The sequence below is a fragment of the Eretmochelys imbricata genome, chromosome 24, assembly GCF_965152235.1.
Source record: "Eretmochelys imbricata isolate rEreImb1 chromosome 24, rEreImb1.hap1, whole genome shotgun sequence".
Lineage (NCBI taxonomy): Eukaryota > Metazoa > Chordata > Testudines > Cheloniidae > Eretmochelys > Eretmochelys imbricata.
The window spans coordinates 9,909,522-9,936,622 of NC_135595.1; the positions used below are offsets into that span (position 1 = coordinate 9,909,522).

Consider the following 27,101-nt stretch of genomic DNA (forward strand, 5'->3'; position numbering starts at 1 on the left):
GTGGGCACTGGACGCGCGGCCTGGTCCTGACAGCTCCCCATCCTCACCCCCTGCCCTTGCTCTGACGGCTCCCCACCCTCCAGTGACATGCACCTGGTCCCGGCCAATCCCTGCCCTCCAGTGACATGCACCTGATCCCGGCCAATCCCCGCCCTCCAGTGACACCCGCTGGGCCCCGGCCAATCCCCGCCCTCCAGTGACATGCACCTGGTCCCGGCCAATCCCTGCCCTCCAGTGACACCCGCTGGGCCCCAGCCAATCCCGCCCTCCAGTGACATGCAGCTGGTCCCAGCCAATCCCCACCCTCCAGTGACACTGGCCGGGCCCCAGCAAATCACTGCCCTCCAGTGACAAGCAGCTGGTCCCAGCCAATCCCCACCCTCCAGTGACACTGGCCGGGCCCCAGCAAATCACTGCCCTCCAATGCCATCTGCTGGGCCCTGATCAATCCCTGCCCTCCAGTGACACCTGCCTGGCCCCAGCCAATCCCTGTGCTCCAGTGACATTCCCTGGCCCCAGCCAATCCCTGTCCTCCAGTGACACCTGCCTGGCCCCAGCCAATCCTCGTCCTCCAGTGACATTCCCTGGCCCCAGCCAATCCCTGTCCTCCAGTGACACCTGCCTGGCCCCAGCCAATCCCCGTCCTTCAGTGACCGTCGCTGGCCCCAGCCAATCCCCACCCTCTAGTGACACGTGCAGGCCCCAGCCAATCCCTGTCCTCCAGTGATACCCGCCAAGCCCTGGCCAATCCCCACCCTCTAGTGACAGGTGCCAGGCCCCGGCCAATCCCTGCTCTCCAGTTACACCCACCAGGCCCCGGCCAATCCCCACCCTCCAGGCACCCAGCATGGAGTCCTCTGCCCTGTCCCAGCCCCCTCCCCTCCCCGGGCCAGGCGTGGTGCCCGGTGCTGGCCTTGATCCCGATGTGCCAGTGATCTGAATGTGCCAATAAACCAGCCGAACCCACAGCCGTGTCCCGGTGCCGCCGCGTCCCAAGAGCGCGACAGGCAGGGGGGCCCCGCAGACCGGCGCGGCTCCCCCCAGCTGCCCTCTAGGTAATTCCTGGCTGAGACCTGCTCAGCGCGGCTGCTACCAGTCCCACCAGGGGGTGTCCTGAATTCCCAGGCTCTGGGCTGAGTCCCTGCCTAGAGTCTCCTGGAAGTAACCCCTTAAGGGTCTGTCTACACCGCTGTAAACCCGGGCTCAGAGTCAGGTTTGAGCTTAACCCCCTCCCCTTCCAGCCACACACTAATCAGGCTGGCTTGGGCCAGGAATCCCTCTGGATTTGGGCCCATGGACGCTGCTGGGGGGGCGGTCAGAGCCCGAGTCCCGCTGAGACGCGGGCCCAAGCCCCGTGTGGCCGCAGCCCCGCGTTAGAAGGGCTGCACGTTGCAATGTGGAGGTGCTAGCATAGTGGGGAGCCCCGGGTCCCACAGCTGTAAGCCCAGGTCATGCAGTGTGGACACACCCCAAGCCTCAGCAGCTTCCAGCCAGGGCCACGGGGTCCCAGCCAGCCCTATTTCCCGCCGAGTCTCTGATGCCAAGTTAGTGAGGAATTGCAGGGGGAGGGGGCCGAGCTCCCGGTTCCCAGCTCTGGCCCAGCGGGTCCCAGTACAGCCAGAAGCTCCATCTGGTCACGGTTGCACCTGCCCCGTGTCTGGCTGCCCAAGCAGGCTGTGCTTGGTGCCCAGCTGCCTCTGCTTCCCCTGCCTGGGGTCTGAATGTCCCATCTCTGAGGCTCCGGGGGCTTCCCTTTGGCAGGGCGATTCCAGCCCAGACAGGGTCCCGCACCCATTGCCCTGCCCCCGCTCCTGCCCTGGAGAGAATTAACCCTTTCCACCCAGTAGGTAGCGATAGCTAGCAGCACATAAATGTTGCTCATAAACAGGACAAAGTTCCCACGGTCATCACAGGGGCAACTCCTGGCAGAGACTGGCTCCCCCAGCCCCACTTCTCCCTCCTTTGCCAGGCCGGCTCCCCCTACCTCGTGACCAGGGCGTGCCCAGCTCTGCCGCTATCCCTCAATCCTGACCCACAGCCCCCTGGTACCCCCACCCTGGGTTCCCCATGCCCCCAGCTCCCTCCATCTCTCTCTTGCGCCTTCACTCCCTGCAGAATGCCCGCTCCTTGCGATTTCCCTCAACTCCCCCGCCCAACGCTCCCGCTCCTGGTTCCTGACCCATCTCTTGTTAGCACCCTCTCAGCACCAGGCGCACTGGCTTTGCCAGCCAAGAAAGGCCTTTTTGTGGCTGAGGAGGATTCTCTGGCAGGGAACCGGTCCACCAGAGCTCAGCGGCTTCTTCGCCTGAGCATGGCCAGGGGGAGCCAGACTCAGGGCCCTGTGAGTGATGCCCTTGTCTCTTTTGTCTCCCCAGAACTGGGTGCAAATATTGCTCAGGTCACAGAGGGATAACACTTTGGGATGGAAAAATTTGGCAAGACAGATCACAAGAAAGGTCTAGGGGGCTGCGGGTCAGGACTGAGGGGCACTGGCAGAGCTGGGGGGGCAGGACTGGGATAGCGAGGGGTCAGGGATTGAGGGGCACTGGCAGAGCTGGGAGGTTGCGGGGGCTCAGGGCTGGGATGGGGGGGTTAGAGCCATTTCTTGCTTTTATAGGCACCCAAATTCCTGAGGTCCCCTCCAACCCAATCTTGGGGGTGGGGGGAGGGGCTCCTCCCTCTCGCCCTCCCTGCCCAGGGTCCTGGCCCACACGGCCCCCTCCCTCTCCCTTCGGGCTTGGCAGCTTGTTCTGTCAAACAGGTTGAGGCAAGTTTTCGCTGACCCCGCTGTTTCGTCAGTCGAGGTGACTCAGGCTGCGACACCCTAGCAGGGCCCTGGCTGCACCGGGAACCACACGCAGAGCGGGAGCGACGCCCACACGGGGCTGGGATCACCCCCTCCTTACCCACACAGCTCCAGGAGCAGTAGGGGATTCCTGGCAGCCCCTGGAGTCGGCCGGTTCCGGGCCATGTTGCCTAAGGCTTGTAGCTAATGAGCAGGGGGGGAGTGGGGCTGGCTCCCTCCCAGCCCAGCTTGGCCAGAGCTGGCACGGCTGGAGTTTCACTCTAAAGCTGACAACTTCCTATGGGGCCAGTTCCTTGGCGCTCCAGCTGCAAAGGGCCCGATCCTGTCCCCAGGATCCCAGCACCACCGCGCCCTGGGGCGGACAAGCCGGTCTGGTACAGAGCGACTCCCACCATCCGCCACAGCCCACCACTGCAAATCACTCTGTGACCTGCTACTCTGCCACGTCCATCCCCCGGTGCATGGGCACCACGGTGCAGTAGGGCCGGGTCATCATCCCCCTTGTGCAGGGGGGAGCTGGGGCACAGGGGAGATGTAGGGCCAGATTCTTAAAGGTGTTTCAAAAGCGTCTATGTGCCTAACTCCCATGGGTGCTTCTCGCCTAGACTCCTTTATCGATCTGGTCCTGAAGGACTTGCCCACAAGCAGCATCCGCAGAACAGGGGTCAAGGCCAAGGGGTGTCAGCCCAATGCCTCATCTCTAGCCCAGCCTTTGACTCCAGGCCGGTGCATCAGTGCCGCTACATCAATGCAATGACCCGCTGTGCAGACCCTCCCCCAGCAGGATCCCCCACGTCACGGCGCCCACCCTGAGCTGGGGGGGCCAGGCATTTTCTACAGGGACACTGGCGAAGGGGCTTAAAAAGCAGATCCCCACCCCCTGGCTGCGAGCGTGAAATCCCAGGAGGGATCTGTCTTGCAAAGGAAGGCGCCAGGAACCCGAGCTGTACGCTGCCATCCCCACCCCAGATGTGCTGGGCACAGGGAAGGAAGTGACCGTTGTAGGCCGACCCTTCCTGGCCTGCGCAGGGCCCAGTGCGGAGTGGGTCTGGCAGTGTCACGTTCCCTGCAGCTGGTGTCAATGGGTGGCGCTCCATTGGAGTCACTGAGGGTCTATGCCCAGAGATAGAAAAGGCTATTTGGTGCCAGGCAGCCCATCCCCAGCATCCGGGGCGCCTATCCTGGCTTTGGTCTGGTTTGAAATGCCCCGGCCCTTCCCCCCAGCCCAACCCAGGGCTCTGCCTGCCAGCCTTACCTCGCGTCCCCTGTACAAGCAGGGCGGCCTCGCTATGTATTCCATGGACTGTGCCCTCCTGGCTGGTGTGGCTGAGTCTCTGCTGCCCTCTGCTCGATGGAATTGGAACTGTAGGGCTGTGTTTCATAGCCTCTATACTGCCTGCTCTGAGTGGTGATTCTCCTTGGTCCAGGGGGCAGTAGGGGCCTGCACTCTTGGGGCAGGTGGTTGTTGCAGTATCTTCTTGCCCTCCTGCCTCTCTTCAAGCTCCTAGTTGTGCCCCTCAAGGGTGTTCCCCACCCTCCCCCCAAGCAGCAATGGGTTTAGCTGGCCATTTAGCCCAAGCTGGCTTCCTGGGGCCTAAAGCTGAACTCTGACCTTGCCCCCCAGTGCCCTGCTGGGGAGATCATGGGGCAGATGCAGCATCTCTGGGCTGCCAGGTGCCAGCAGCCATGGCCCGAGGAAACGGGAGTGGAGTGGGAGGCCGTGCCCAGGGGAGGGAGGGTGGTGAAGTGCCGCGGGTACTAGTCAGCGGCATTTGAGTGACAGCCCGGCGCAGTCAGAGTGCGTGAGATGGCTGCAGGCTGCCACAAGCGACTCGCCCAGCACGGGGCTGAGTAACAGCAAGGTTTGAGCGCTTCTGCCTCGCGTTGACTCATGGCTGCTGCCCAGGAGGGCTGGACAGACTCAGAGGGCCTGCCCAGGTCGGGGGGCCTGGTCCAGGGGGATGGGCTGCTGTCTGGGGGGTGGGGGGGAGGGCTGGACAGGGGCCTGGCTGGGGTGCTGGGCCAAGGGCTGGGTGAAGGCTGGCCAAGGGCTGTGGCGCTGGGCTAGGGGCCTGAACCGGGGGGCAGGGGCAGGCTGGGGTTGCAGTGCTGGGGCAGGGGGTCTGGGTGTGGGCTGGGCTGGGGGACTGGGCCTGCGCTTCCTTGGCATCCCATCAGCATGGGCAGAACTCAGGCTTTCAGTAAGGAGCCTCCCCACCCCCCACCCCCTGCCCAGGCCCTGGGCAGCGCGGCCTAGCTGGTCAGGGCCTCTGGAGCTCTGGGTTCAATCTCTGCCTATGGCACAAGCACCCAATGCGTCCTTGGGCGTCACTGAGCCTCTCTGGGCTGTAGTTCCCCTCGGTGACATGGGGACAATAACCTGTAGCCTGTGAGTGGTCCGGGCAGGGGCTGGGGCGCTCGGTGTCTGGGCATGACAGCGCCAGTCTCTGTAACAGCCCCCAGCCGGGCGCCTCGGGCTGCCATGGCTCCACTGGGGCACCAGAGGAGAAGCTGGGCTGGGGGCACCCTCGGGAGGGGGCACTCCCAACAATCCTTACGGCAGGGAAATACGTCCCAGCTGCTAACGGGGGGAGGGGGTGGGCTGCACTTGGAACCCAGCAATGAGCCCGCTGGGGTGTTCACGGCGTGCACTGGACAAGGGCAGTGAAAACGATGTGTGAGTGTGCAACAGAGACTCCCTCACACGCTGGTGCCCAGCTGGCTGCAGCGCCCAGGGAGGATAAAAGCCCTACGATTCGTGGCGGTGGGACATGCTCCATTAGGGTGTGTAACAGAGGCTGCACTTTGCATCCCACGCTCCCAGGGGCTGCCCTGGGGCCACGGCTCAGCTGGCAACTGGGCACATAGTTTGTCCTGGACCAAGACCTCTCAGCCTGGGCTCGGCCCAATCGCCTCCTCGGGCCTGTCTCTGAGCTCCGTGTGGGTGTGTGGGGGATCCCTAATGCCCTGCTCCCGCCCAGGGGCACTGAGGCTGCAAATGCTCCGGTGCTGCCATGAGCGCCCCTCGTCTCGGTCCTTGGAGAGAGCTGGGGACAGCTGCTTCCTTCACAGTGAATCAGATGAGCAGCGGGAGGGACCTGGAGGTCAGGGCAGGGAGGGGTACCTGTCACTCCTACCAGGCTGGTGCGATCGGGTACCCTAAGAAGGGGCCATATAACTGGGGAAAAGCTGGCCAGGTGCATCCCCAGGGCTGAGCTGGGAGCTGGGGGCGGGTTCCTTTCCCCCCTGGGAGGGCAGGGCTGGCACTGATGGCCCTGCCCAGTGCATGGCTAACTCCCCCTGTGAGCATCAAACACCCCCCCATATCTGCCAGGAGTTGGCCCGTCTCCACCATTCAGGGTTCAGGAAGCTGAGATGTCAGGAGTCCAATTCCCCCACCCCACCCCGTGGGACTCAGACCCAAGATTGTTCAATCTAGCCCTTATGTCACCAGCGGGGAAACTGGCCTCCTGCCAGCCTGGGTGACTCCTGGGACCCCTGGAGTGCCCCCTGCTGTGTCTACACTTCGCTGCAGGCGGGGATGGGATGGGGGTATCAGCATTTCTGGGTAAGGATCTGTGTGTGTGTGTGTGTGCGCAGCAGTGGGTCTGTATGGATCAGCAAGTATTTGTGGGTATACGTATCTGTGTATCGTTGTGTGTTTCTGTGTACCTGCCACTCCTTTAGAGGGCCCTGCCAGTCCAGCCCGGAGTGGTGCCTCATTTTGATGATCCAGCGGGCCCTGGGGCGACAGCGGAGGGGACGAGCCCAGGAGCCGTGGGGTGGGGACAGCTGAAGGAATGCCTGGAAAATATGAATGTGCACAAACCAGTGGGGCTGGATGTTGGACAGCCAACCCAGCCCACCGCTAACACCAGCTGTTTGAAAAACTAACAGAGAGCTGGGGAGGGGGCAGTGTGTGTGTGTAACTGTGTGTGTGTGTGTGAGAGAGAGAGAGAGTAACTCTGTGTGTGTGGTACCCAGCTGTCAGCGAGAAGAGGAGAGCAATTCCTAGCAATCACCGCCTGCTAAATCTCATCAGTCCCAGTGAAATCACCCAGCACAGCCTGTTCCCACCCAGACGATAGCTGGCTTTGAGCAATGAAATCACCAGCCGGATAACCCTGATGGGATCTGGGCTAGAATTACCCACCACGTGGAGGAAATGTAACGTATCCAGAGTTTAGTAAACACGGGATACACTCAGCCTCTTCTTATCTAATCTCCCCTGCCCTAACCTTCTCTCTCCTAATCCAAATTGATACAGTTGATTTAATCTACCCTCTCCCCGGCCCCTGGCTGCACCACCTTCAGCCAAACAGCATCTAGAAGCTCCCGCTTTCGAATCAGGTCTTCGCCTCACCAAACCTTATTCACAAAATTCATTGACTCTTTCCCAGGCCAGGTCTATGTGGGGAAGTTCCAGTGATATAATTCAAGTCCGTTTTAAAACTGATTTAGAATTAAACTACTGCAAGGCCTTGTGTGGACGCTCCTCTTTCATAGAATCATAGAATATCAGGGTTGGAAAGGACCTCAGGAGGTCATCTAGTCCAACCCCCTGCTCAAAGCAGGACCAATCCCCAATTAAATCATCCCAGCCAGGGCTTTGTCAAGCCTGACCTTAAAAACTTCTAAGGAAGGAGATTCTACCACCTCCCTAGGTAACGCATTCCAGTGTTTCACCACCCTCCTAGTGAAAAAGTTTTTCCTAATATCCAACCTAGACCTCCCCCACTGCAACTTGAGACCATTACTCCTTGTCCTGTCCTCTTCTACCACTGAGAATAGTCTAGAACCATCCTCTCTGGAACCACCTCTCAGGTAGTTGAAAGCAGCTATCAAATCCCCCCTCATTCTTCTCTTCCGCAGACTAAACAATCCCAGTTCCCTCAGCCTCTCCTCATAAGTCATGTGTTCCAGACCCCTAATCATTTTTGTTGCCCTTCGCTGGACTCTCTCCAATTTATCCACATCCTTCTCGTAGTGTGGGGCCCAAAACTGGACACAGTACTCCAGATGAGGCCTCACCAATGTCGAATAGAGGGGAACGATCACGTCCCTCGATCTGCTCGCTATGCCCCTACTTATACAGCCCAAAATCCCATTGGCCTTCTTGGCAACAAGGGCACACTGCTGACTCATATCCAGCTTCTCGTCCACTGTCACCCCTAGGTCCTTCTCTGCAGAACTGCTGCCTAGCCATTCGGTCCCTAGTCTGTAGCTGTGCATTGGGTTCTTCCGTCCTAAGTGCAGGACCTTGCACTTAGCCTTATTGAACCTCATCAGATTTCTTTTGGCCCAATCCTCCAATTTGTATAGGTCCCGCTGTATCCTATCCCTGCCCTCCAGCGTATCTACCACTCCTCCTAGTTTAGTATCATCCGCAAATTTGCCGAGGGTGCAATCCACACCATCCTCCAGATCATTTATGAAGATATTGAACAAAACCGGCCCCAGGACCAACCCCTGGGGCACTCCACTTGACACTGGCTGCCAACTAGACATGGAGCCATTGATCACTACCCGTTGAGCCCGACAATCTAGCCAACTTTCTACCCACCTTATAGTGCATTCATCCAGCCCACACTTCTCTCACTTGCTGACAAGAATACTGTGGGAGACCGTGTCAAAAGCTTTGCTAAAGTCAAGAAACAATACATCCACTGCTTTCCCTTCATCCACAGAACCAGTAATCTCATCACAGAAGGCGATTAGATTAGTCAGGCATGACCTTCCCTTGGTGAATCCATGCTCACTGTTCCTGATCACTTTCCTCTCATGTAAGTGCTTCAGGATTGATTCTTTGAGGACCTGCTCCATGATTTTTCCAGGGACTGAGGTGAGGCTGACTGGCCTGTAGTTCCCAGGATTCTCCTTCTTCCCTTTTTTAAAGATTGGCACTACATTAGCCTTTTTCCAGTCATCTGGGACTTCCCCGATTTGCCACGAGTTTTCAAAGATAATGGCCAATGGCTCTGCAATCACAGCCGCCAATTCTTTAGCACTCTCGGATGCAACTTGTCCGGCCCCATGGACTTGTGCACGTCCAGCTTTTCTAAATAGTCCCTAACCACCTCTTTCTCCACAGAGGGCTGGCCATCTACTCCCCATGTTGTGACGCCCAGCGCAGCAGTCTGGGAGCTGACCTTGTTAGTGAAGACAGGGGCAAAAAAAGCATTGAGTACATTAGCTTTTTCCACATCCTCTGTCACTAGGTTGCCTCCCTCATTCAGTAAGGGGCCCACACTTTCCTTGGCTTTCTTCTTGTTGCCAATATACCTGAAGAAACCCTTCTTGTTACTCTTGACAGTTAACAGCGACTCCTTGTGGTTTAGGTGAAGTCGATTCCTGACTGAGTCAAGAAATAACTCAACCGAAATAACCCTCCTGAAACAGAAACGGGCACCTCCACGCAGGGCTCTGCACCAGTTTAACCACACCTGGAATCAGAGCGCTGCATCTATCTCATGCAGACAGTCCCAGGTGCTGATGCACAGGTTCCCACCTGGCCGATGGGAAGGAAATGGCAAATAGCACTGTATCATGTCTGGGGAGGAGGGTCCAGGGCAGGGCAGGGACCAGCGTCAGGCCCTGGGTTGAGATCTTTGGATGAAAAGTGCTGTAGAAGAACGGAGGGTAAGCATTAGTTTTGTACAGCACCTGGCACAACGGGGCCCTGATCTTGGTTGAGGTCTATGCCACGGCTCAATCAGACCATGATCTCAGTCATAAAGTCAGAGAGTTTAAGGCCAGAAAAGACCACCCCCTCATGTAGTCTGATCCCGTCTTCCACAGGCCACCAACACAACCCAGCCCCACACAGTAAACCCAACAACTGAAACTGTTCTGCTGAACAACAAAAGTGTGAGGCCAGTGCAGTGCACCACACCTGTTACTATGTCCGGCCAAAAGATTTACATGTTCTTGGATTCCAAGGCCAGCAGGGACCTCTGTGATCATTGGTCTGACCTCCTGGACAACACCGGCCAGAGAACTGCCCCAAAATAATTCCCAGACCCGCTCTGTTAGCAAAACATTCCATCTTGACTTGAAAACATTCCATCTTGACTTGACGGAGAATCCACCACAGCCCTTGATAAATTGTTCCAGTGGTTAATTATTCTCAGCCTTAAAATGTACACCCGATCTGAGGTCAGAGTCTGTGCAACACCCGACACAATGGGTCCCTGATCTCTGGTTGGGCCCCTACTCAATCGTACAACAGAAATCATCCTTATGATTCCAGTCAATGGTCAGAGGATGGGGCGAATAGCACGGTAATGCAATTGACAAGGTCAAAGGAAAGCAGGAGCTAAGAGATGTGATACAAACAAAGGCAGGAAATGCCAAAGTGAGGTTCAGGCCAGTGAGGAGCGGGCTTCGTTGCAGGAGCCAAGCCTACACCAAAGAACCCATTCTGTCACCAGCATGCCGCTCTGACACCATGGTCACCCCTCTGCTGGGCAGTAGCCGGTGTCTGGGGCCTTGCAGTTCAGCCTGGCCAGTGGAGGAGAAATTAGTGACGTGAAGTCCAGGGCTATTCTAAGTGTAACTTGTTGGTTTACACACAGGCACCAGTTCTAGAGCACGGATGGCCACAAACAGCACATGAGGCATCTCCCAGGAATCTCTGCCCAGTGCTCACACCTCATAGAATCTTAGAATCTCAGGGTTGGAAGGGACCTCAGGAGGTCAACTAGTCCAACCCCCTGCTCAAAGCAGGACCAATCCCCAACTAAATCATACCAGCCAGGGTTTTGTCAAGCCTGACCTTAAAAACCTCTAAGGAAGGAGATTCCACCACCTCCCTAGGTAACACATTCCAGTGCTTCACCACTCTCCTACTGAAAAAGATTTTCCTAATATCCAACCTAAATCTCCCCAACTGCAACTTGAGACCATTACTCTTTGTTCTGTCATCTGCTACCACTGAGAACAGTCTAGATCCATCCTCTTTGGAACCCCCTTTCAGATAGTTGAAAGACGCTATCAAATCCCCCCTCGTTCTTCTCTTCCGCAGACTAAACAATCCCAGTTCCCTCAGCCTCTCCTCATAAGTCATGTGTTCCAGTCCCTGAATCATTTTTGTTGCCCTCCGCGGGACTCTTTCCAATTTTTCCACATCCTTCTTGTAGTGTGGGGCCCAAAACTGGACACAGTACTCCAGATGAGGCCTCACCAATATCGAATAGAGGGGAATGATCACATCCCTCGATCTGCTGGCAATGCCCCTACTTATACATCCCAAAATCCCATTGGCCTTCTTGGCAATAAGGGCACACTGTTGACTAATATCCAGTTTCTCGTAACCCCTAAGTCCTTTTCTGCAGAACTGCTGCCTAGCTACTCGGTCCCTAGTCTGTAGCGGTGTATGGGATTTTTCCATCCTAAGTGCAGGACTCTGCACTTGTCCTTGTTGAACCTCCTCAGATTTCTTTTGGCCCAATTCTCTAACTTGTCTAGGTCCCTCTGTATCCTATCCCTACCCTCCAGCATATCTACCTCTCCTCCCAGTTTAGTGTCATCTGCAAACTTGCTGAGGGTGCAATCCACACCATCCTCCAGATCATTGATGAAGATATTGAACAAAACCAACCCGAGGACCGGGGCACTCCACTAGATACCGGCTGCCAACTAGACATGGAGCCATTGATCACTACCTGTTGAGCCAGACAATCTAGCCAGCTTTCTATCCACCTTATAATCTATTCATCCAGCCCATATTTCTTTAACTTGCTGGCAAGAAATCCGTGGGAGACTGTGTCAAAAATTTTGCCAGAGGAAGAGTGAGACCCGTTGGGGTCCCAGGGAGTGGAACTGCCTCAGTTATTGACTCCGACCACTCCTGCTGCTTGCACCAAACCCTGCGTCACCCATACAGTAACTCCATCACATCACGTCTCCCAAGAGCCCAAAGGTGCTCACACGCTAAGAGCAAACACTTGGAAGGCTGCGGTGCAGCACCACCTGGTGACGCCGGCCACAACAGTGCTACTGACACTATACAAGCTACTCCTAGAGCCTGCAGAAACTCCCAGGGGCTCAGACCCATCCTCTAGGTTTTTAGAACTATGCTATTGGATTCTCTAGCAAGGAGAGGATGAAGGCTAACGGCTGTCTGGATTCCACAGAGGCTGTTTGCTGGGCCCCTGCTGGGGGGAATTTCACCTTTTGTGTGTTCCACAACTCCCCTGCACCCCCCACCCCCACCCCCAGCCACGCCTCTTGCTGCTGCGGGTGTTGTTGACCTTGGCTCACGCTCACCGTGAGTAAGTGAGACGCAGGTTATGGATCTTCCAGTCTGGCAGCAAAATAAACAACTTTTTAAAGAAACAGAGGTGCCAAATATCCTCCTAATACTGCAGCTACTGTATTCCTTGAAGAAAAGGAGTACTTGTGGCACCTTAGAGACTAACCAATTTATTTGAGCATGAGCTTTCGTGAGCTACAGCTCACTTCATCGGATGCATACCGTGGAAACTGCAGCAGACTTTATATATACACAGAGAATATGAAACAATACCTCCTCCCACCCCACTGTCCTGCTGGTAATAGCTTATCTAAAGTGATCATCAGGTTAGGCCATTTCCAGCACAAATCCAGGTTTTCTCACCCTCCACCCCCCCACACAAATTCACTCTCCTGCTGGTGATAGCCCATCCAAAGTGACAACTCTTTATACAATGTGCATGATAATCAAGGTGGGCCATTTCCTGCACAAATCCAGGTTCTCTCACTCCCTCACCCCCCTCCAAAAACCCACCCCCATACACACACAAACTCACTCTCCTGCTGGTAATAGCTCATCCAAACTGACCACTCTCCAAGTTTAAATCCAAGTTCCTTGATTTATTCCTTGAGTTAGCAGGGCCCGGGCAGGGTTTGCTGGGCCTGGGAGCTACAGCAGGGAGCCAGGAGCTAACACTGGTCTGGAATGCAGCAGGTTGGGTGCCACAGATCCATAGGGTCAGTGCTACGCCCCCCAGCTTTGGAACTGTCTCTTGGAGGAACCCTTCAGTGGGCCAGACCCCAACGGGTCTCACTCTTCCTCCAGGGGCCTCACCACCTCCTTGACTGAACCTCTGGGGCTCCAGCCCTCCAGCTTCATTCATCCCGTGAGCTCTGGTCAGCGAGTCCAGCTGAGACAGACCCCCGGGACAGACACGTCCACTCCGCAGGGATCAGCGGACCTCGCCCGGCATTCGCAGTGTGCGGTATTAGTCACCGGGAACCCAGCAGCAGAAGTCCTTAGATTAGCACAGATGGCTGCAGCACAGACCAGTCTGCTTGGCCCAGAGCCCAGCCATGCTGCAGTGAACCCCATGTTCAGGCTCTATCTCTGTCTGACCCCCTCAATTCCCCAGTGAGAGCCCCCCACTCCCTCCAGTAGCCAACTCTTACCCCCCTCCCCCACCTCACACCTTCCAAGTCCTTTGCGGGGGGTCTGTGTCAGCCTCCCTGCTGTGAGGTGGGGAAATCCATCTCCCTTTGGGGCACTGCTTGCTGGGTGTCAATGCCTGGTGATTGGCTTTGCCATTGTCGGCTCGGATTCTCCTTTGATATGGCGGTGGCCTCGGCCAGTCCTTTTTAATGAGGCTCAGACAGCTAGACAACGAGCATGTTTGTCTCTCTCAGCCTGCCCTGAGAGCAAACTAGGCCTTTTCCCCACACCGGGTAGCCATGCAAAATATAAGGGAAAATGAGGCACACATAGGGTTCCTAAAAATATTACAGAAAAGTCCCACTGCGACACACCAGGCATGTTCTGTGCATCAGAAACTGCCTCTGCAGATGGAGCCTTTTGCCTTGCTTGTTTCAAGGAGACATTTTCCCCAGCTCTGTTTGGGATCCGCTCAGTTCAGTTGTCATAGGTGAGGTGAGCAGTGGTCACACACAAGGACTGGAGCCACTGTTTATCTCCCTGGGAGCTGCTGTTTTCCTGATAAAGTTTCTACTGGCCCTGTTGGGCCTGGAATTGCCAAGAGAAGGAATCAGCTCTAGATTCTCTTCCCACACACACATGCCTTGCTCCATTTGTGCCAGAGAAATTCTTCCTGATTTACACCGGTGAGGCTGAGAGGAGAATTGGGGTCGAGCGGCTGTAATTCAGACATTTGCCGAGATTCCTAGATTCCAAGGCCAGACGGGACAGTTACAATCATCTTGTCTGTCTCAGAATCAGCAAGTGCCCTCAAAATCCTGAGAGCAGCTTCAAAATCAGGAGATTTTTGCATGACTAAATTTATTAACAGAACCCCAACATTTGCCTTCTGTGGTTTGAGCTGTTGGGGAATCACATTTTCAAGCATTTCTCTAGCACCACAAGAGATAGGGACCTGACTTTTTCATTTAAGTGAAGCAGACATTGCCCCATCATCACGGGACTCCCGGAGCTGAGACCTTAAAAAAAAACCCACACAAAATATCACAGGAGTTTCCAACATCGCACTGAGCTGTGCAGTCCTGACTGGAATCACAACATTCCTGTTGCAAGACCCAATAACTGCTGGTTTCGCCACATTACCTCCCCGAGATCCAAACTCCAACCCCAGCCCACCAGCCACCCAAGAGCAGCCCTGGCAGCTGGCCAAGGCGAGAGATTTCCCATCCTGTGAATCAAATCCAGGGCAGGCTGGTGAACAGGCTACTTCCCGCCTGCTGGGCCCTCGGGAAGATACTAATTCTGCTTTTGTTGTTTTCATGACATTGGTTTTGCTAGACCTTGGTTTGAATGTGCGATGGACTGGCTCTTTTACACCAGCCGAACTTACCTTGCAGCCGGTGTTTGAAAGTCTCTGGGCTCCCTTCCAGCCCAGGGGGCAGCCGCCTGTCACTGAACTACTGCCTACAACGTGAACCAGCTTCACGTGAGAGAGGCTCCCCCGCGTACCCCACAGCCCAATGGTTTTCCGTGAGCAAAGGCTGTCCCGACTTCGGCACGGGGAGAGGGCTCACGGCTGAGGCTCTAGAGCAGACAGAGGTGCCTAAAGCCCTTTGAGGGGCAGGGTTCAGGCCAGATCCCTCTCCTTGGCATTTCCTGCTCCTATTTCTGGCTTCTGTGCAGCCCATTCTCAGGCACCAAGCTCCCCCTGTGCATGGTACAGGGAGCCCGGGCTGGGTGCTGGACATGGGGCTGAGGACCATGGTGGGTGGCAGGCGCTGAAGTTTGGCACATCCCACTGAGCCCATATGAAGCTAGCCCTGAAGTCCCACTGAGAGTCTGTGGTGGGACAGGGAATTGAATCACAGCTCTTAACTCACACCCTAATCCCCGGGCCTACCTTCATGGCTATGGGATGAACCCTGGTGGCAGCCCGGGGGGCAACCAGGATCCCAGCCAGAGGAGGAGGGTGAGGCAGAGGGGCCATGTCTCATGTCCAAACCCGCAGCGAGCCCATACTAGAGCAGGGGCTGGAATCAGGGCTCCATGCCCCACAGCACACGCTTCCCCACACGATGCCTCTCCCAGGCTGCCTTCTGCCTGGCAGGATCCCTGCCCTGGTGTCTGGGTGGGACATGCCAGGCTGATGCGCTGGGACCTAGTCTGGAGCTGGACTCTGCATGTGGGTCCGGGCTGGGCTCGGCGACCCTCACCCCTTCCCCCACCTCCCTGAGATACAGCAGGGAAACAGACAGACTCTTTAGAAACCATCCTCCTAAGAAGCAGCTGGATGGGGCCAGGCCCAGCTCACGGGAGACGGCCCAGGAGGGGTGGAGGGGCAGCTAGTAGCACTCATGGGACCCGAGCGCAAGCCCCTCCTCCATTGCCGGTGACCTTGGGCTTATCACATAGCCCACCCTGTGCCTTGTGTACCGTGGGGGGAAATCCGCCCTCCCCTAGCTCACATGGAGGCAGTCTGGCCTAGAAAACCAGGAGAGCTAGGCCATATTCCTGCCTCTGCTGCTGGGGGATGTAGGGCAAACCCCGCCCCGCACTTGTGCCTCAGTTTCCCCATGTCCGTAAAACGGTGACAGTGACACTTCCTCAGGAAAGCCCTTTATGAGCTCTGGATGCCAAGAGGTGGGTATTAATTCTGGGCAGACCTGGCACACCGAGGACACGGGCCCAGGGTCTTCAGTTGTGCAGGACCCCGCTCCCTTTCATTGTGGACTCACCCCCTCCTCTGTATTCCCACCCCACTCTCTGTTGGCCTCACCCCCCCCCACACACACAGTTCTTGGGGGTCCTGCAGCCGCCACTGAGCCCGCCGGGCCAGGCTGGGCAGTCAGCCAGCTCACGCCCCCCACCCCCTCCTCCTGGGAGACCCGGCGCCCCGATCCCACGGGTCGGGCCCGGAGCCGGAGCCTCTCACGTCTGCCTAGCGAAGCGGGGAGGGCTCGGGCTGGTTTCCCCGGGCCGAGGCCGCGCCCCTTTTTGGAGAAACACCTGTTCCGACCTGCCAGACAGGTTCCTCCCCCCCCCGCGCCCCGGCGATGCCTCGAAGCGCAGCGCGGCCGAGCGGGGAGCGCAACCAGCGGCCGGGCATGAGCCAGCGACCCAGCGGGCCCTGAGCGCACGAGGCCCGGCCCCCGGGGGATCCGCGCGCCCAGGTTCCGGGGACACCCCCCAGGAGACTCCCCCCCCCGGAGACCCCCCCCCCCCCCCCCGGCACCCGCTCGCTCACGGAGGAAGATCCCGGCCCGGGGGGGCCGCTGTGAGTTCCCCACGCGTGTCGTGACAGCGACGTGATGAGCGGGTCCTTCGCCCCGGCCCCGGCCCCCGCGGCTTGGAAACTCCTGCTGCTCTGCCTCGCAGCCTCCGGTGAGTCGCCTCGTCCCGTCGCCCGGCTCGGGGCTCCCGGGCCAAAGAGCCGGGGCAGGCTCCTGGGCCACTTTGGGCGAGGTTGCCTTGGTCCTGCCTCAGCGCGCGGGCCAGACCCGGGGGTTCCCCGGCGCCCTCCCAGCCCCCCCCAAACACCGATCCGGGTTTGGATCCAGAGCTGCCTGCCGGGCTCCTGCCTTCTGCCCTCCATGCACCCCCGCCCCCGCCCCCTGCAGCGATGTGGGGTCCCGGATCTCTACCCGAGAAGCCCCTTCGGGTTTTGGGGGGGGTTCCTTTGTGTCGCCCCTTGATTGCAGTTCATCCTGTGGCTCAGATCCTGCAAGAAACCCAGTGCAGGGAGAGGGGGGAACCTGGGCAGGATCGGGCCCCTGGGCAGGATCGGGCCCTGTGTGCGTGTGCAACGTGATATTGTTGTGCCCTTTGGTTGTCAGGTGTTTTCAAACATTGTCCTGCATGGAGAGTCGCCCTCCCCCCCACTTTCCCCCTACAAGGCCCCCCCACCCCATTGCAACCCCCTCAAACTAAGCACCAGGCACCGCCATTCCTCCGCCCACTAGCATCAAGTCCCTGCCTTTGCCTTCCCACTGGGTCAAGGTTCTGATCCCCCTCCTCCCTCCCCTGACCGGCTCGTGCACCCCTGGAACTCGGGGGAACCCCAAGCGAAGGGAGCGCCTTGTGGGGCTGTTGGCCGCAGAGCTGTTGGGTGTCCGCATGGGGGTCGTGGGTGGCTGGCTCTGGGGTGGGGTGCAGGCAGTGTGCCATTGGCTACAGGGACTTCCAAGGGGTAAGAAACTTGTCCCCTTGCAGAGGGGTCTTTAGGCATGGACTCCTTGGTGCTGCCTTCCGAGGGGGGGTGAGTGCGTGTGACCCCCCCAGAGATGGGCCACATAGAGCAAGCTGCTCCACAGGCTCACCCTAGCAGGGCTTTGCTGCCCCCCTCCACCCCCATTACTACGTGCTTGGCACCCATCCCACGCCCTCCCTGGCAGCCTCGCAGTGACTCGACAAAAGCTGCCACTTCCCAGCCCTGCTCCCTGTCAGCTGAGCTGCTGACTCAGGCTTTAGCCCTTCGGTGGTGGCTCCGAACCACCCGCGTGACTCAGAGCACAGCAGGATTATAACAAGCCGAGCTGGGCAGGGCCGGGCAGGGGAGCAGGTCCTCTGTGCCTGTATAGCGCCCGGCACAATGGGGCCCCGACCTGCTGCGGAGTCTCTGCACCCCATGGCGGTTCAGATGGGAAAAGCTGATGCCCTGATGTCTCAGTTCTTGGTGCAGGAAATGGGTCAGAAGCTCAGCTGGTGTCAGTCCCCATAACTCTACTGAAGCCAGGAGGGCGACTCCGCTTTACACCGGCTGAGGATCTGGCCCGAGAATGGGCCCAGGCCTCCTTCACTTGTGCCCATGCAGTCATTCACAGCTGGGCCTCGCGGGTGCCCACGGCCCATTGAGTAGCATGCAATGCCCGTTTTGCAGTGGTGTGAACAAGGGCACGTGGCGCAGGGCGGATCAGGCAGCTTGTCTGGCTTCGCTGAGTGTGCTGAGAGTGGATGCGCCAAAACGTGCCCCCCAGGATCTGTGACCGCAGAGCAGGAGCAATGAGAGCAGCTGTTGCAGTAGGCAAAGGCAGGGATGGGGAAGAGCTAGCTGATATGGGAGAGGGAGCCCAGAGAATGCCCTGGCTGGGGCACCAGGCCCCCTGCGTGTGCTTAGGGCAGGCTTCGGGCCTTCCCTGTCTCGCATAGCTGAGTGGAAGCTGCTGTGTGACCGGGATGCAGTTGCTGCCTGTCTCCAGGGCTGGCCCGGTGGCTGGTGACTGATTCTTAGGTGGCAAGTTGGCAGGGTGTGGTCCTGGCCAACCAGGCTCTTATTAAACAGGGTGTCTCTGCCACTGGGCACCAGGCTCAGGGTTGCTCCGCAGCTAGAAACAACCTCCAACCCTGACCCTACCAGGGCAAAGTGGGCGGGGGGGATGACCCCGGCCTCTTGCCTGTGGGCTGCTGAGCTGTCCCCAAGAGCCTCCAGCTTCAACTTTCGATCTGCGACTCTCTGGGGCTCACAGCCCTGCCCCGGATGCCCACGAAGTGCTAATTTGCATGTTTATTTGACACCCACTTTTTTCAATCATTGCTTCCATAATGCACTCTAATTGATACAGATTAATAATAATGATGATGATCCTTTATTAATTATGGGGGAAGGCTTCCGGTTTCCTCTGTTTATCAGCAGAAGAATGTTGGAGGTGTTTAACCTGGTTCGCTGTTCACCCCAGGTAGGATGGGAGGCAGGGGCTGTGCTGATAACAATCTCTGAGCACTTTCATTCCATCAGCTCTTGGGGCGGAGCAGGTGTTTTCCTCATCAGTTTCAAGGCTGTCTTCCTATATTGTTGCTTTTTAGTGGGAGGCTGGAGTTATAAGCCAGCTCTGCCTGTACATTCCTGCCCCATGACGAGAATCTCGTCCATTTCATCACGGCCCAGTCATTAGCTGCTTTCCAGACAGGGGATGGGAGATTCTGCGCTTTTGCAGACTGTGTCAAGAGACGTTGCTTGTTTTCATTTAGAGATGGGCCTGATCCTCCAAGTTCAGATCTGGGTTCTAGGCTGGAGGCTGTCTGGATCTGGTGTTTAGGTGTGGACCCGGCTATTGGGGGTATACTTGATCCTGCCTCAGTGCGGGGGATGGATCAGATGACCTCTCCCTGTCCCTTTCAGCCCTACGTGTCTATGATTTGATGATTGTCCCCCCTCGTCCCCTTCTGAGCTGAAAGAATGGGATGAATCATAGAATATCAGGGTTGGAAGGGACCTCAGGAGGTCATCCAGTCCAACCCCCTGCTCAAAGCAGGACCAATCCCCAATTTTTGCCCCAAATCCCTAAATGGCCCCCTCAAGGATTGAACTCACAACCCTGGGTTTAGCAGGCCAATGCTCAAACCACTGAGCTATCCTTCCCCCCCCAAATCACGGGTCCTCTTTGCTGTTTTCTTTTCACCCTTTCCCCCACCAGCTGGCCTGATGAAAACAGATGCTTTCCTAGTTAGTTTCACTTCCTGGTTCTCATGTGCAAGCCCCTGCACTGCAAAGCTTGAGCCTGAGGGGGACACCTGGAGCCACCTGTTCCCACTTGACACGTATGAAACCTGCCATCCTGGGTGTGTTTCGTTCCATCTCAGTGTGTGTGTGTGTGTGGGGGGGGGGCGGTTAAAACCAACTAGATTTGGGGCAGAATTTGTGACTCGCTCACTTGGCGTGACTGTGCCAGGGAGGAAGGTTCTGGAACCCAGACCGGGCCAGCCTGACACTAGCCACTAGCCCAGCACAGGAGATGCTTTAGAACCTAAATCCAGCTGCGTGTTTTGAATCCAAACCCCGGCTTCCAGGAACCAGTTTGGATCTGGATCCAAATGTTCCAGCCCAACTCTCCCTGGAGATCCTGGCAGGGGCTGAGGGAAGCTGGTGGGGCAGGAGATGCCAGGTTATAATCTCCTTCCTCCTTCCAGCTCCAGGATTCCCTGACACCTCCCCATGTTCTGCTTGTCTCTCCCAGTGTTAGTGACTCTTGGGCGTGGGGATGGCTCCAGAACTCATTGTCTTCCCCTCCCTTATTCCCTTTCTTTTGGTTTCTCTGCCTATTGTATGTGTCCGGGCACATCCTCACTCTGATCACACGCAATACCTGCTGTAGGGGAAGCCAGGCGTCTCCTCCAAAAGCCATGCTCCGTAATCAGCTCTCAGCAGCCAGAGGGCTGCTAGTTGTTTAATGATCAGTGCTTGGTGAGGATCGGCATGGGTCTGGCTGTAAACAGTGCGGGGGAGGCGTGTCTGTGGGTGTGGGTGAGACAGAGGCGGCAGGCAGGTGTGCAAGTGGCCTGCCCCGGGGGCCCTTCAGCCCTGGGGCTCTGTCCAGTCTCCAAGGAAATCTCTCCTTTGACTCTGGTGGGGATTGGATCAGGCCCCAGAAGCATGAGCCCCGATCCCAAGCACTAAAGGAGTCAGTCACTCCCCCTGCTGGGAGTCAGCAGCCAGCTGGGATAGGGGTGTGTGTGTACACGAGTGTGTGTGTGTGTGTGTGCGTGTGGCATGCCCATTGAGGCAGCGGATTGGCTGTGGGAGTGCAGGTGGACAGGTGGGCAGGAGCATGTGCGGTGCAATGGACAAGTCTGTGTCACAACAACGCCCTGCACCCCTGGGAATCACTCTGCGGCCAGATCTTCCCCCGTTCATAATGAGGCAATGCTTACCTTTTAGCTCCCCGGACTATGCGCCAGCGGTGAGTGTTGCTTCCCACAACAGGGGCTACTTCACTAGCAGATAACAACCTGCTACTGCTACCAGCTATTGGAGTTGCTCCTTTATCTTCAGTGGTTGATTTCTTTACTGAAGGTCCTTGTTCAAATCCTGCTGGTGCCCTATGGTGGGGGTTACAGCTCCATGAGGGATTCAAGATGAGGAGTGAGTTTGTTATACTATACTGCCAAGGGCAGTGTGGCCTAGTGGTAGGGGCACTATATTATAATTCAAGACACCAGGGTTCTGTTACTGGCTCTGCCACAGACCTTGGGTAAGTGCCATCCCTGCTCTGTGCCTCAGTTTCCCCCTCACCTTTTGTCTGATTACACTGTGAGCTCGTTGGGGGCAGGGACCGTCTCTCACTGGGTGTCTGTGCAAGACCCTGATGTAATACAGAAAATAATTCTCCCTGATTTGTGGTATAAAGATGCTCAGCTCTTTCCTGTTGTTTGGGGCTCATCTGTCTCCATTCCTGTGTGTCTAGCATCCCTTGGTTAAGATCGGACATTTCTCTGACAGATCGGCTCTAGGGATTATTTGGGGAGTAGATCTTTGGCCTGGGTTAACCAGGAGGTCAGACAAGACAATCACAATGTTCCTGCCTGGCCTTGGAGTCTATGAAGCGATGCCAGGGAGGTCCCCTTGGCTCAGACTTCCTCGTCTGCTGGCATAACCCGATGGCTGTGGTGGAGTCCAGCCTGAACTTCGGCACTGTACAGCCCTACTCTCTCCGGCTCCTACACCCCGCCTGACTCACCCCACCCTCTCTAGGGAACAGAGGAGGTCAGTGGGTTAGAGAGATTCAGACTAATTGAAGGTGCTTACAGGGTGGGAAGGAGCCAGTGGAATAGCTGCCCTGCAGGATGCTGCCTCTGTCACCTGGAATCTTTAAATTCAGCTGGGGCATCTCTGTCTGACAGAGCCGCTCGGGCTCGCACCAGAGCAATGGGGGTGTGGGAATCCCTGGGGGAGGGTCTCTGGCCTGGAATATGCAGGCGCTCAGACTAGATTGTCAGCATGGGTCCGTCTGGCCTTGAGAGCTTAGGGTGAACTGGCTCCATTTTAATCAACAGCAAAACTCCCACAGACCTCAATGGGGCTGGGATTCGGCCCAGTGAATTCAGGAGCGTGGCTGTAAGGCTCCCTCCCAAGGGGCTCGCTCAGCTCTGTCGTAGTGGCTCTGCGTAAGAATGGGGGCTTTGGATCCCATTTCCCTGGCCACGTGGAATGGGTGGTCCAGCAGGAAAAGCTCTGGGCTCTCTGTCACTGCAAGGGGCTCCATCCCGCTTTGGCTGCCCTAGTACAGACCCTGCACCCAATTGGGGTGGATCCCGCCGCAGGGCCAGAGCCTGGGGCTTCCCTGAACGGCTAGCTGGGGAGACCCAGGGCCTGAAACCTCCAGCAGTTCCCCAGGACTCAGGACTCTGCGTGATTCAGTGGCATTCGTCCTGCAGGGCAGGAGGAAATGTGAAGCCCCGGGACTGGAGTCTTTTGCACAAACCCAGCCTAACTGGACCTGTGTGGCCAGAGAGTGGGCAGGAGGCAAAACCACTCATACCCCGGCCATTGGAGCTGGTCGTTTGTCACCACCAATAAAACTGCGGAGCCGCTGACTCCCCAGGCCCGTAACTGCGCAGAGCAGGCCAATTAGCCATGTCTTTCCCCGTTGCATTGTGCTGGGCAAGAGGCTGCTGGGCCTGCGTCCCCTACACCTGTCGGGTAGCTCAGCTGGTCCCGAGAAAGATCTGGGAAGCTCGGAGGCCCAGGATTCCTTCGCTTCTCCCCCTTGCCCAGGGGCATATGGTAACAGGCTAATTTCTCTAGCAAAAGCCCACGGACGAGGGATGGGCCCCAACCCACCCACTGGCCTGGTCCTCCCAGGGAGAAATCTCCTGTCCACTTCGCTGGGAGAGCTGCAGGCTACTGGCTTCCTGGGGGCAGGTCTGAATGCAGGCGGTGTGTGGGAGGGGGAGAGGGTCTGGCATAAGCGGTCCCTGCGGAGACAGCAGCTGGTAGTGCTGGGAGGGATGAGCAGGAAGGAGACCAGGGCTGGGCGTGAGTCTCCAGCATAGCAGGGCACTAAGTCTACCAGGCGAGGGGATGAGACCAAGCCTAGCCACTCCTGCATGGCATGCCAGCAGGCACCAGCCTTCGCAGGGCTCCCAGCTGAAGAGCAGGATGAGCCAGGGAGTTTCCACCCAAGCCAGAGGGCTCCAACCTGTGTCTGAAGGCTCCAGGGACATGGACCTGGGATGCTGCCCTGCCTGCAGTAATTTCTCAGTGGTGCTTCTCTAGGGGTCTGGCTCGCTCAGGATTGGCAACTCTGCACCCCGCCCACTTAGTTCACCTTCCCCAGGGTCCGAGCAGGCTGTGCTGGGTGGGGTGGGGGGATTGTCCAAAGTGCCCAGCGCCTCCCACGGTGACATGCTGAGTCCCGCACCTGACAAACACCTGCTGCAGTGAGAGCTGCCCGAGCAGGGAAGAGAAGGGGGATGGGTTTGGGGTAAGGCTCTGGGGTGACATCAGGTGCCCTGGGTTTAAGTCCCAGTTTTGCGCCTCAGTTTCCTGCTCTGTAAAATGGGGCAATAATATCTCCTGCTCATCACCCTGGGTGCGGTTTGTTTACCCAGACTGTGAGCTTGCCAGGGCCGGGACTGTCTGGGTACAGCCATTGGGCCAGTCGCTATAGGGTTTGGCAACTTCTAATCTGACTTTGGGACTTGGATTGTGAGCTCAATGGACCTGCCAGAGTCTCTTATTATGCATCTGTGTAGTGCCTTGCATGACAGCAGGCTCCCCCCGGCTGAACCTTCAGATGCGACTGTAACACCAGGAATAATAAGGACCAGTCCCACATCTCTCATGTGACTGACCAAGGTAGCCTGAGCTTTGAAAGTCGTTCTTGGCTGCAGTGTGTCTGAGAGAGGTTCACACTGGCCATGAATCCGCTCCCTCAACTCACCCCGAGTAGCTTTACTCCTGAGAGATCAGTACTGTGCTCCCAGAGAAAAAGCTCGTGCATGGCACAGGGGCTGAGGCCCCACCCGTAATGAGAAAACTTGGGCCAAAAAGTTCCTGCAGAATTTCAAATAACCACCAGGCCTGCCAGCCGGCCCCCTGTCCTCAGGAATCAATTGGATCCATAATCGTGCCATAATTTTTGGGTGCCCTATGCAGCCATGTATGCTGCGTATGTCTAAAGGGGATCCGTTCCCCCTTGGTGCCCGCGTGCTGAGCCGGGGCTCTGGGCACACCAGAGCTGGCGGGAAAAGAGAATTTCTATCTCCTGGGGACAGTCCAACAGTCCCGAGTTTGTTTTTCTTGATGAAAAGTCCAAAACTCGAAATATTTGACAGAACGAAACATTCCGGTTCGGAATCATCGAAATGAAACGAGCCGGTAATATCGCAAAAGTATCATACAGTCGATTTCATTGGCTGAGCTGGCGAAGGTCTTACCCTCCACTTGACGGCATCTCTGTGTCTGTCAGTCTGTCTGTGACATGTATGCAGTGCGGTTGTAGCCGTATCGGTCCCAGGATGTTAGAGAGACAAGGTGGGGGAGGGAATACCTGTTATCGAGCCAACTTCCCTCGAGGAGGGAGACAAGCTGTCGAGCGACACAGAGCTCTTCTTTGTATAGTTCCACAGCTTGTCTCTTTCATCATCAGAAGTTGGTCCGATAACAGAGATGACCTCACCTGCCTCGTCTCTCTGTCACATGGTGACGACTTTGCAACGCCACGGATGATCAATTCCAAAATTTCAGGGAACGTTCTAGGCACCAGTGGGTGGAACCCTACTGGTGTGGGGGAAACCTGGAAAGCAGGAAGGGAGGGAGGATTGGGCGAGAGTGGGGGCCCTGCCATGCGATTAGCACAACCACTGTTGTTACCGGTAGATCCAACAACCGGTGCATGGCCCGCAAAGTGAAATGAAACAGAAGGCGGAAGGCGAAACAGGTGCCCCCATTTCCAGCGTGAATCGTTTGGAAGCGTTTCGTTTGGACGTTCCGTTCCGCATGGAACGTGTCGGTTGCGACGAGACATGGGCAGTTTCCAACGGCCTGTCATAAATGTCTCACCCTGCTCTAGCGTGGGTGGATACAGCCGTTTGCTCCGTTCCGTTGGAGCCCTTCGTCGGGGCCGTTGGACAGAGGCTGCGGACGTGTTGCTCCCCGTCTTCCATGAGCTGGAAGAGCCGGGAAAGTCCTGCCTTCATTCACGGCCTGGCCTGTCTGCTGAGCCTGTCCGAAAGAGGCAGCCCATTGCAGTCCGGGGCTGGGCTCATGTAGGCCAACAATCAACCGACTCCTGGTCCCTGCTTCGTGCAGCTTTGTGTTGCGTTTTGCCTGCAGGCCCAAGGAGTGCTGGGCATGGAGCTGGGGAGGAGCAGGCTGGTGGTAGGAGCAAGCGGTGGCTGGTTTTCTGGTTGGGTGGGTGTGTTTCGCCGGCTTCGGCTGCGGGTGCAGTTAGCTTTATGAGATAATGAGCTGGGAGGGACTTGCAAGGCAGGGACTGGGGGTGGGACAGGCCGGCTGGGTTGCGAAAAGCAGGAGGGGCCCTGTAAACTCTCCCCCACTCTCACTGCAGGGGCTGGGGGGTGCTTACTTCTGGGTTTTGTGCATTGACCTTGGGAGTCAAACAAGAGAAGGAGGAAGGAGCCGGGTCTGTAACCCCGGCCGTCTCAGGACCCCAGAATGTCAGGGAAATCTGTCCTCTCACCCACCCCACAGCTGAGTTTGTCTCATTAACCCCAGGTGGGGAAACTGAGTCACGGAGCTGGGAAAGTGACTTGCCCAGGGCCACTCGGTGAATCTTTGCCAGGACGATGGAAAGAACCAGGAGTTCTGGCTCCCAGTTGTCTGTCTGTCTGTCCATCTGTTGGACAGGGCGCAGACCACTGCAGCATGAAGGCTGAGGTGACCCTTCAGTGCAGTGAGATTCGCCAACTGCACGCTCTGCCCAAGGGAACCCAGAGCAGCTGTCTCTGTCCCCTAGTCAGCAAGGCCCTGCCCCCTTCTGGCTGCCCACTGATGCCCATCTCTTGTGCTTGGCATCTGACCTTCCTCTCTTCCTGGAAAGCTGTGGCAGAGAGACCAAGGGTGGTGTGAAGGGCAGTGGAGGTGGTGGGGGTGTGATGGGGGTGGTGGGGGTGTGACAGGGGTGGGAGGGCGTGAAGGGGTGGGGGTGACGTGAAGGGCATTTAGGGGCTGTGAAGGGCATGTAGTTGCAGTCAGCTGCAGGTGTCTCCTGCCTGCAGCATTCCTCCCCTCTCGGCGGCTTTGCCAGCTTGCGCCTTGGCAGGCTGCCTCTCTTCCTATGACAGGCTCCCCATGGCAGCAAAACAAAGGTGCTTGTGCAATGGGGCCATGAACCAAAATGGGGCGGAGGGTGTCCCACAGCATGTGTGGGGGGGGTCTGATCTCTCATTCCAGCAGTCAGATCCCCCAAGCCCCCAGGGGTTCTAGGGAGCGGGTGCCAGCAGCATGGTCCCCCCAGCCCCAGCATAGTCCCTTCTGCAGAGTCTAGACCTAGCCCACTTTCCTCCCTCTTCTCCCATGGGTGCTACCGTGCCTTTCATTCCCTGCCCTTGCAGAGGTTTATAGGGCCCTGCGGTGAGAGGGGGCCGGGGAGGGGACCCGGCCCAACCATCCCCTCTGTGGGTTGGGCAACCAGCACTGAGGCAGCGAAGCCAGCAGGCTGCAGCCATCATTTGGCCAATTAACTTGATTGCAGCCCCGTGGGCTTTGGTGTTACAAGCGTTCAGGAATATAGGGCTAATTGCCCTGCGTTTCGCTGACGAACCAAAGGAGCTGGGAGCTGGTGGAGCCAGTTTGGGGATCCTTTAGTTTTGTTTTACCCTCCGTCCTCTGGCGCCCAGGTACTGTGCCGCTTTCAACCCAGCTGCCCGGGCATAGTTGCCACAGCACCCCTGGCACCGCCTGGCCTAGGCCAGGAGCTCTCAGAGTCCAGCACCTCAAAGGGCGTTGGGGACCTCCATCCCCTGCAGAGGCCAGGCCATCCCCTCACTAGGGCAGCAGTAGGCAGCAAGGAGACACATGCAGGTGCCATGTTGCAGAGGCACTAGAGAGTGCCAGGGGTACTGTAACGTGTGCCAGACCCTAGACACGCTTACACCCTGGCGGAGCCGGGACTAGAACTCTGGATCTTTGTCTCCAAAGCAACAGGCCTCTGCCCCGGGAGCAGCAGGGGAGGC

At 57.4% G+C, this 27,101-nt stretch overlaps 1 protein-coding gene across 1 annotated transcript in view; it reads left to right on the top strand.

The window, feature by feature from the left end:
• The first annotated feature begins 16,498 nt into the window (after window positions 1-16,498).
• The window catches only part of NECTIN4 (nectin cell adhesion molecule 4), a 40,431-nt gene continuing 29,828 nt past the window's right edge, over window positions 16,499-27,101 (top strand). The window contains exon 1 of the mRNA XM_077841625.1: window positions 16,499-16,571. Coding sequence (XP_077697751.1) covers window positions 16,499-16,571 — 73 coding nt within the window. The remainder of the gene's footprint in view (window positions 16,572-27,101) is intronic.